The sequence below is a fragment of the Panthera onca genome, chromosome A2, assembly GCF_046562875.1.
Source record: "Panthera onca isolate mPanOnc1 chromosome A2, mPanOnc1 haplotype 2, whole genome shotgun sequence".
In the NCBI taxonomy this organism is placed as follows: domain Eukaryota; kingdom Metazoa; phylum Chordata; class Mammalia; order Carnivora; family Felidae; genus Panthera; species Panthera onca.
Window position 1 is genome coordinate 14,298,809 of NC_138340.1, and position 10,220 is coordinate 14,309,028.

Genomic DNA, 10,220 nt, shown 5'->3' on the forward strand with positions numbered 1-10,220 from the left:
ACGATGACTATACAGAGCAATGTATGCATATATTCTATAGAAGGAAATGATTTGCAGCAACTCAATTCTGTTTTTCATGTATCGCTTAACTAGAATGTTCACATTCAGGAAAAAATATAAAAGATATAAAACATGTCTAGGTATAAAACACATAAAAAAAATATTTAGGTTATGATTCCCAATATAAAAGAGGTAAGAAAAGATATATAAATACAGACATGTAGTAAAAAAGATTAGAAGGAAATATTCCAGAATGTTAATAGATGTTATCTATGAACGGTAGATTTACCAGGGACTTCATTTTCTTTGTGCTTTAGCTATAAAAAATAAACATGTAGGGGTGCCTGGGTGGCTCAGTCGGTCCAACTTCAGCTCAGGTCATGATCTCCTGATCCATGAGTTTGAGCCCCTCATTGGGCTCTGTGCTGACAGCTCAGAGCCTGGAGCCTGTTTCAGATTCCATGTCTCCCTCTCTCTCTCTGCCCCTCCCCAGCTCATGCTCTGTCTCTCAAAAATGAATAAACATTAAAAAAAAAAATTTAAATATGCATGCTTTATAATCAGAAAACATATATATAAATTTGCAAAACAAAATTCCCTAATCAAAAAAGGGAGTGGCCCTAAGGTAGATGTTCATAGAAAATATTTGAATATATGAAAAGAAAAGCATTTCCCAAAGTATAAACTTCCTTCAATATGAATTTTAATTTACAATGCCGCCAGCAACACAGAAGAGCATCTGTGCCCTCAATTAATAAGACTGTTTATTTAGTTTTCTGATATTTGCTAATTTTAATATCACAGAATGGTCTGTTCGGTCATTTGATAAAAACCACTCCAGGAGGTACCTGGGTGGCTCAGTCAGTTAAGCATCCGACTTTGGCTCAGGTCATGATCTTGCGGTTTGCAAGTTTGAGCCCCACATCGGGCACTGTGCTGTCAGCCCAGAACCTGCTTCAATCCTGTCACCCTTTCTCTCTGCCCCTCCCCTGCTTCCGCACTAAGGTAAATATTTAAAACCAAAAAAAGAATCTGCCAAAACCACTCCTGAACTGGAGAGGTTTGCCTGTTTGTTGTGTCGAGTAACTAACTGCATTGTCCTGTCCTTGCCTATGTCCAAGATACAGCTTTGAGCTTATTTTAAATATCAGTGTAAGCTTTTTACACCGGATAAATTGATTCTTCAATTGTCGTGCTGTTGCAAGTATTTCCCCTTTGATTATTGGCTCTCATTTTATAGAACTTTTAGTTTTACATGACTTTACAGAGGAGTAAGAGTTCAAAGTCAGAAGCTTTCAAAAACAATACGACTTTTGGATCACTACAACCACCTCTTGAGAAGGTAACCACAAGCAAGGGCCCCAGCTTTGGCCCCATAATCCTCCTCTTGAGACCAAATTCTACAGAGAACTTAAAAAATAACAGGAAGAGTCATCAAAGCATTCAACCGAAGATGTCATCTCAGCATTTCTAACAGTAATGGAAGCAGCAGCAGAGCAGTGCCCCACAAGACATGGGCTCTGGTGCCATCTACCTGCTGTCCAGACAGCCCAGGCTTGCAGATGTCAATTACTAGGAAACCCGCCTCTGCTTAGCCTCAGAGGCCTCTAGTAAAAGGCAGCATGAGTCCCACATCAAGGGAAGGGTGAGGTAATTTACGTTAGGTCAGAAGCATGATGCAGCAATTGCTGTAGAAACACAGAAAAAGACCTTTGATAGTCCTGTAAAAGAACAGACTGTAGTGTTTTCAGTACAGCAAGACAGCAGCTGCGGGCAAACCTGTGAAGCAGCAAAACCAGGGAAGGGTGGTGGGCAACTTTAAGTTATGGGAGACTTTTTCATACAAAGTTCTTCAGTACTGAGGGGCGCCTGGGTGGCTCAGCTGGTTGGGTATCCGACTTCAGCTCAGGTCATGACCTTACAGTTGGTGGGTTCAAGCCCCACGTCGGGCTCTGTGCTGGCATCTTGGAGCCTGGAGCCTGCTTCTGATTCTGTGTGTTTCTCTCTCTGCCCTTCCCCTGCTCACACTCTGTCTCTGTCTCTCAAAAATAAATAAAAATGTTAAAAAAAAAAAAAAAAAGTTCTTCAGTACTGACATTACACTGACTTTCCACTCCCCCACTTTGGGGAGTGTGTGAAGGAGGGGTCCTGAGCCCACTTCTGGAAGGCTCCCTCTCCAAGAGGTAGGTGTGGCTGCCCATCCATAGTGGGACCTACTCTGTGCCTGATGTAGTCAGGGTTCCATAAGTGTATAGGGGAGTAAAGAGATTCAGGGACAAATAAGGCTTTCCCACATGGCTGGGGCAATGGAAGGTGAAAACTGTCTTGGGGGGAAAAGGACTTCCTCCTCCGGAGGTAAAGGGGGGAAAGTGCTTCCTCGCCGGTCACAAAGCCACCACATAATGCTCATGATTTCTGGGTCAGGTCTGGACTATGACAGCATTCATCCTGGGCGCTAAGCAGGAGAGAGAAGGGATACCAAATAGCCAGTGTTTATATTACCTCATTGTTGGCCTTTCTGGAACCTCCTCAAAGCTGATTCGTTAACTGCAGGTCACCAGATGTACCTAAGTGATCTATCGATCTTTAGCCATTCTAGAAAACTGAGTCACTCAGGGTAGAAAGGTGCTTCTACTACCTGGGCAGACCTGGCTAATCTCTGCCAGTCCCTTGACACAGCTCAAACACGGCCTCCCCAACTCCCCTGGGCTGGGATCTCTTCCATCCCCCTTAATCCTGGCACAGGAGAAGCTGGGTTTTATCATTTCTGTCCCTTAAGAGCCTGGGGACTCCCCAGAGACAGAGCCCAGTGTTTACTTTCCCCGCTAGTAATACCTTAGGGTGGGAAAGAGGGGGATGCTCTAACAACAAGGGCTTCTTAACCTTGGCTGCAGAATGGTACAACACTCCCCCACACACACACCCACCAGAAGGCAGAGGCAAAATTGTGTACAAATACATGTGCATTTTTCCTGACCAGGGCCACAGCTTTTGATCAGGAGTCTGTGACCCAGAAACATCTAAGGACTTCTGTGGTAGACAGAAGATTCCTAATATATGCTTACAGAATGCATGGCAGACATGTACACTGGCCAATCGGAGTTTTCTACTAAAATTCTGATGTTTCCAGTTGGCTAAAAGATTCTGTGTCAAAATCTCAAAGAAAATAAGAGACATTACAAGAAAACATGACAAACAAACTAATCACAAGAAATAGGAACTTTCGCTGCTCTCCTTACCATCACTCAGCCCACTTGGAGACGTGGCCTGGACTTCGGGTTTGGTAGGAGGAACCGTTTTCTCCTCATCTTGGGTTGGCTCGGGTTCGGCTTTCTTGACCTGGAGGGGACACCCACTGCTGACCAGCCAGGCCTTCAGGTGATCGATGTACTCTCTTCCAAACAGAGTAGAGTCCTCAAAATTTGGAAACGCGGCAGGAGAGGGAGCTAGATCTTGGAGGCCGACCGCTTCTAAGATTTTCTCTTGCCGGAAAGAAGAGGCCAAGGAGAAAGTCTGTCCCAAGAGGGCTAGAGATTTCCGGCAGAGAGAATTGGTGGTCTCCAGGGCAACAGCCAAGTCCAGGGGATTGCTGAGGGTCTTCATTTTGACGCTCAGCTCATAGGCATTGCAGGCCATGAGGAGGGGTGTGACACTCTTCAGAAGCCGGTCTTGAAGCCTCATTATATACTTGTCAAAGGGCTTTATGATTTCAAAAAAGCAATTTTTGGTCTTCACAGCACCTTTGTCTAAAAGCATATTTAAAAACTCGTTATCAACTCTGGGTGTTTTCAAAGCAGAGTGCTTTAAAAATTTGATAGTAAAAAAGCAAAAATCTCTGTGCTCTGGTTTTAAGGAGCATTTGAATGAAGCGAGCATTTTAGCACAGGTTTCGGTTTCGAGTTCAAAGAGAGTCTGGAAAAGCTGGGAAAATTTAACATCATCTTTTATGGTGTGGAATCCTGCCCATTTGATTATTTCTATCCCAAATCTCGAAAAAACATCAGACTTATCTATGAGGTCAAAGCTCATCTTTCTTCTGGGGAGCCGAATATCCTTCAGACTGAGCCCCAAAGGGATCTGAGTAGGAAATTGGATATCTTCTGTCCCTGGGTTCGTCCCCAGGGTCACATCAGGACTTGAGGTGGTTTTCTGGATTTGGTTGGTGCCCTGAGTTTTGGGAGTAATACGATTTACAGTGGGTACTTTTTTCGTACTCACACTTCTTAGTGTGACAAGCTTTCCAACTCCCCCTTTAGATGGGAGGAGGCCCTGAGTCTCCCCCTTTCCTAAAAGGGCCCCCTCCTGGTCAACGATGTTTAGACCCCGGCCTCTGCCCTGGACTTGGCCACTGCCTCTCAGCACAGAGTCTGTCTCCCCTGGACGGTCCACGTCGTAATCCCGGCTCTCTTTCTCCAAACACTCTTTCTCAATCAGCCTGGAGGAACCGAATTCCCCCAGTAGTGCAGAAGGACCAAAACTATACTCCTGCGACCAGGGGGATTCTTGAGAAACAGGGTGGCCAAAGTCTTGTTCCCAAGAGCCACGGAGTGCAAATTTCCAGTCCTGAGAACGGAAATGTCCCAATTTCCGGTGGCCAAAAACTTGGTCTCGGGAATCAGAGTGGGAAAATTCCAGATCCCGGCCACATTCTTTGCGAAAGAAGCTGTCTTCACTTACAGAAGGGTTGCTTGATCTGAAAGAAGGTCCTGGAAATACATCACCTCTCAGGCTTTCTCTCCCAGTGTCTCGAGGGTGGGCTACAGATCCAGCCAGAGTGTATCTGCTGTCACTAGGAATGTCATCATACATATCTGCTCTGGCTCGTGGGACTGTCCTTAGAAGATCTGAAATAAACGATCCAAAGAAGAACACAAAGGTAATTTAGACCAGAGGCTGCAAACAGTCCACAGACCATCAGCCAGCAAGGGGACTTTATCTGCCAGAGCGCAGTATTTATTTCCAACATTTAAAATAAGTGTGGCTTTATTTAGAAATCTGGGTTTACTACTTATAAAAACAGAAGAAGACCTACAACCACTGGGCACACACATGCCCTGATGACAGTCCACAGAGGCTGGGCAAAAGTGCCCCTCACTTATTTGGCCTTCCTGTCCGGGCTCTGTAGGGATCTTCTTTTAAACTAACGGAAGGGTGTCTGGTCCCCAAATAATCTGGGCTTCTTTACTAAAACTGGAGCGCTTGTATGTTTCTACTTCTACCACACAGAAGACAGGTTTGCAGGAGGCTATTTGCCCTCCCTGTGTCTAAGGAGTGTTGGACCACAGTGCCACTGAGGCAGAAGCCACGGCTGACACTTCACACCCCACAGCCGACCACAGCGGAGCACTTGACCCAAAGGTGGCAGATAGGCTCCTCGTGGAAAGGTCCACTGGGCCAACCAATCTTCTGAAATAACAAAGGAACTAAGAGGGGACACAGAAGCTAAACAAGCCACAGCAAGAGAGGCCATAATGAAAACTGAACAGTGTGTGTAGAAATGAGAAAAATAGGTATCTAGATTTGCATTTGCTTATTCAAGTAACTAACTCTTTTTTTTTTTTTTTTTTTTTAATTTTTTTTTTAACGTTTATTTATTTTTGGGACAGAGAGAGACAGAGCATGAATGGGGGAGGGGCAGAGAGAGAGGGAGACACAGAATCGGAAGCAGGCTCCAGGCTCTGAGCCATCAGCCCAGAGCCTGACGCGGGGCTCGAACTCACGGACCGCGAGATCGTGACCTGAGCTGAAGTCGGACGCTTAACCGACGGAGCCACCCAGGCGCCCCTCAAGTAACTAACTCTTGATTTTGGCTCAGGTCATGATCCTAGGATGGGCTCCACACTGAGTGTGGAGGCTGCTGAAATCTCTCCTCTCTCTCTCCCCCGCTCATTTTCTCTCTAAAATAAAATTTAAAAAATTTAAATAATTAAAAGAAGTGAACTATGGGCATATGGGAACAGCAGACCTCAGGGAGACTTTGCAGAGTAGCTTCCTAACGTTCTAGCTTGTGAATCAGAACCTATTACCTAGTCAAGAAGTCAAAAGAGAGAGAAAGATACCAGGAAGAACTAACGGGCCAAGAGGCCACAGGAAGCTAAAGCTTTATATAAACCCAAGTTTATGCATTCAACAAGTACTTACTAAGCAACTAATATGCATGGGCACCGCTCCAGGCAACGTAATTATAGCAAGGAAAGGAGACAGTAAAGTCTCTACCCTCCTGGATTTATCAGTTGAGGGAGCCAAACAAACAAAAATCCATCACATGTAAGAAAGTGTTCCAATAGGAAATATCCAGCAGGAAGGAACACAAACAGGGGAAGCCATTTTCAGACAGGCTGATCAAGGTGGGTAGCTCTAACAATGTACCTGAGCAGCAGAGGCCTGGTGTGAGAGGCCAGACCGCGCGGTTATGGAGGAAGCCTTCCACGCCAAGGGAGCATGAGCACAAAGCCCTGCAGCAGGACTAGCAGGGAACGAGTGTAGCCAGAATGGAACAGAGGAACAAGGGGCAAAGCAGTAAGACGGCAGCTCCTAGATTCTGTTGTACACTGGAGCCCTTAGGGACCCCCAGGCATCCTGATTTAATTGATTAGGAGAGGGTGTGGCCTGAGCAGAAAGGTTTTTAAAGGGTCCCCAGATAATTCCAACAAAGGGCAAAGTTACAGAACCACTATGACACAAAATGTGAACAGGAGTACCAGATCAAGTTAGGCCCTCGATGGACTCTACAGTTTACTCTGAACAAGATGGAAAGCCATGAAGGGGTTTGGAGTAAAGGGATGACTTCGTTGGCTGCTGCTCAAGGAACTGACCACAAAAGACAAGAGTGGATATGGATGTTCCAGCAAAATCCACCGGGATAATCCTGGTATTGACAGCTATTGATGGCATGAATAGGGCACAGCATTAAAGGAAGGGTAGAGGCTGGAGTCTGCACAACAGGATTTTCCAATGCCTTGTAAACCAATGCAGACTAGAGCAGATACAGTGAAAGGCTGACCAATGGACCACACAGCTAGCTCTGTGAGAAAGTGGTGGTTCCAGAACCATCCAGCATCCTATTGGTTTCCGAGTACAGATCCCGCCCCCCATTTTTCTTGACAAAACTAAGATACGTATTGATGTTTGAGTCTCTAGGTAAAGATAAAATCTCCACATATACGTGTATGTGTGTACACATATGTATAAGTATACACATATACACATGTGAGTACACATGTCAACATGTAAGTATTCAGGATTACACGAACATATCACTAGAAGAACCGAAGGATGCACAAATCTGTGGTGACACAGATACGGTTACTTCAGAGGGCTAAGGAAGCAGCTAAGAACTTCTGAATTTTTACTCCTACTTTATAATTCTTCCAACCCTTCGTAACGGGAATGTATTTGTGTACCACTCAAGCAATTTTTAAAAACTCAGAAGCTGAAGACAGCTTCTAACCTCCAGCTTCTCCACATCCAAAGCACGCAAGTTATCCCTACCCCAAGCACTTAATTCACTCAACCAACACTGAGGAAGTTTCTCGGTGGAGACTGGCTCAGGGGTGGGCGCGGCGAGCAGCACTGACCTGAAGGAGGCCTGGGGGAGGCTGGCCCACCTCAGAAAAGTAAGGGCTCAGCACACTGGCCTAGGACTCGGAAGAACAACCAAACCAACCTCAAAACCTGCAGGAGCTTCCAGGGGGGAGGCACCAGCCAGCTGGGTCTTAGTGCCTGAGGGAATTAACCAGGCTGGGCTGGGGAGGGATTCAAAGGCAAGGACAGGCAGCACAGTGTCCCTGAAACATGAGCCTCAAGGCAGGAGATGAGGGCTGCGACCCTCGAGCGCCCGCCGCGGTGAGGAACCTCCCCGTCATCCTACAAACTCCGCGCACACCATTTTTTATTCTGCTGGCATGACGCTTCAAAACTTTGCAAAGGGAAGGTTTTCAGGCAGGGCCTACACTTGGCAGCCTCCCATGCCCTTGTCTCGCACACATCACTGTTACCTGGCTGCTCCCGTACTTGTCTGACGATGTGACCCCAAAATGGGGGGCCCCAAGAGTCCAAGTAGGGCCTTGGCCCAGCAAGGCCGGCATTAATAGATCAGCGGGGAGGGCAGACTTAAGGGGAATGAAGCCAGAAGCCGAGAGACTGTTGAGGAGATTATTGCAATAATCCAGGTGAGAACTAGTAAGAGCTCAGATCTGGGCAGCAATGGTGGGGATGGAGGCGGGAGGCTGATTCAAGAACCCTCCTTTAGGTGGGGGAGGATGCCTGGGGCGGAGAAGCTTCAGAGAATGACAATACCCACTTCCGCAGGATGAGCTGACAGGGGGGCCAAGAGAAGAGTTTATGTCCCCTTGACAGATAAGGAAGGCAGGATCAGAAGAACTCCAGAGTGAGCCCAAGGTACCGATATCCTGCTGCCCTGACCCTAAAAGCATGCCCCGTAACTCCCCTCCCACCAAAGAAACCAAGCACTTTAATTCACCTTGAGCTTTAAACTGAAGAGCTTCACCTACGGCCTCACCACTGGGGTCCATGTGATATCGGTTAGCTTTTTCTTGCAAAACAGCATCAAAAGTCTCCTGTGCAATTCGCCTAGCTGCCATGTTTCTCTGACCTGTAGTGAGAGGGGAAAAAAAGACACTAAGAATGACAACTAAAGCTCACATGGCCCGCTCTATTTCACCTAACCCTCAAAGTAACAGGACAAGGAATCGGTAACTCAACATGGTGCTGCAGAGGGAGGCCAGATTATTCTACGGGGGCTTCTGCCCTCACAGAGTGCACAGGGGTGTTGGCTGAGGAGCAAACCAAGCATTGTGACCTTAGACAATTTATTTTGCTTCTCTGAGCCCATTTCCTCAGAATCCCTACCTGTTGGGGCTACTGCACGTAAGAGCGTAGGCGGCGGGACCATACCCCCTCGCACGTGGGATCTTTAGGAGAGCTGCCATCTTTCCCATTTCTATTTTCCTATTTCACAGACACGCAAAGAGGATCTGAGGACTGACTTGCCCTCTGAGAGGAGCCTCTCAACCAACAAGTGAGTGGAGGAGTCCCTGACTGGTGACACAGAGCTTGCTCTGTACCAGGTCCTCTGGTCGGAAAGGGACTCTCACAATCTCGTTTACTTCTTCCAACAACCCGGTGAAAAGCGGGTGCTGTTATAAACGACACTATACAGAAGAAAAGATAGACTCGGGCTAAGTGACCCACCCAAGGTCAGACAGCCCAGACGGAGACCTGGCAAACAGGGCACTGGTAGTGGGGACAAAGCCCTGAACGCCGACGGGAAAAAGACGGGAGAAGCAACAATGAGGAATCCAGCGGCTACCTCCTTAACCAAAATACCCCTTCCATCTTGAAACATCCAACCTCAAGACTCAAACCTGCCCTACCTCATAGTCCCTTCTTACACCCATCACCCCCTTTGCTCATCCTTAAGCCTTTTCCTGGGGCGCCCCTTGTTCGGTGCCATCGAAGGGCAAGGTCTCCCAGCCAGGGGGCTCCGGATCAAATCGAGTGACCTAACCTTTTTACGCCTCCATTTCCCCATCCATGGAATGGGCAGCTCGTGGTGGGGGCTGCTGTGGGGAGTGAACCAGGTAAAAAATGGTAAAGGGCTCGATACAGCGGCTGGCTGCTGTAATCCCCGCACGGGCTGGGTGGAATGAATGGACGAAAGAACCCTTCGGGCGTGGCCCGCCTCCTACCCGCCTAGCCTCCGACGACGAAGAAAAGGGGGCGTCGGGCCTGGGAGGCCGAAGACCGCCCCCCAGGCCGACCCGGCCGGGACGCCGCCGATGCGCAGCGCGAGGGCCGTGCTCGCGGCATCACGCCCCGCGGCCCCCGGGACCGAGCCCGAGCCTCCCACCCCGGGGCCCGCCCACCGACGACGCCCGGGCCCAGGCCTCACCCCGGACCCACCGCGCGCGGAGCCGCCCCCGCCGCTGCCTCAGGCTCCTCACCCGCCGCCGCTGCCGCCGCCGCCGCGCGAGGCGGGGACATGCAAATGAGCCAACGGTCTCCGCAGCGCCGCGCCGCGCACGCGCAAGCTACCGCCGAGCTCTGGTGCGCAGGCGCAAGCGGCCGCCGCCAAGTCCTCTTGCGCAGGCGCGCTGCTCGCTTCTACAAGGCAGACGCTCCCGAGGCAAAAGATTAATTTGTTGGGGGCGGCGGCGACGGGGAGCGGCCGTCAAAAGACGGCACAGACGCCGCCTCTG

At 48.7% G+C, this 10,220-nt stretch overlaps 1 protein-coding gene across 9 annotated transcripts in view; it reads right to left on the reverse strand.

Moving 5' to 3' along the window:
• The window catches only part of SUGP2 (SURP and G-patch domain containing 2), a 32,763-nt gene that overhangs the window by 22,420 nt on the left and 123 nt on the right, over positions 1-10,220 (reverse strand). For 3 of the 9 annotated variants that reach the window (XR_014136609.1, XM_060630721.3, XM_060630723.3), the window contains 2 exons: positions 8,483-8,614; positions 3,240-4,844 (listed from right to left, as the gene is read on the reverse strand). Coding sequence is in view for 8 of the 9 variants with exons in the window: in XM_060630721.3 (XP_060486704.2) it covers positions 3,240-4,844; positions 8,483-8,603 (1,726 nt within the window). In the remaining variant the exon portion in view is untranslated. The other 6 variants (XM_060630717.3, XM_060630718.3, XM_060630719.3 and 3 more) reach the window with 6 other exon arrangements.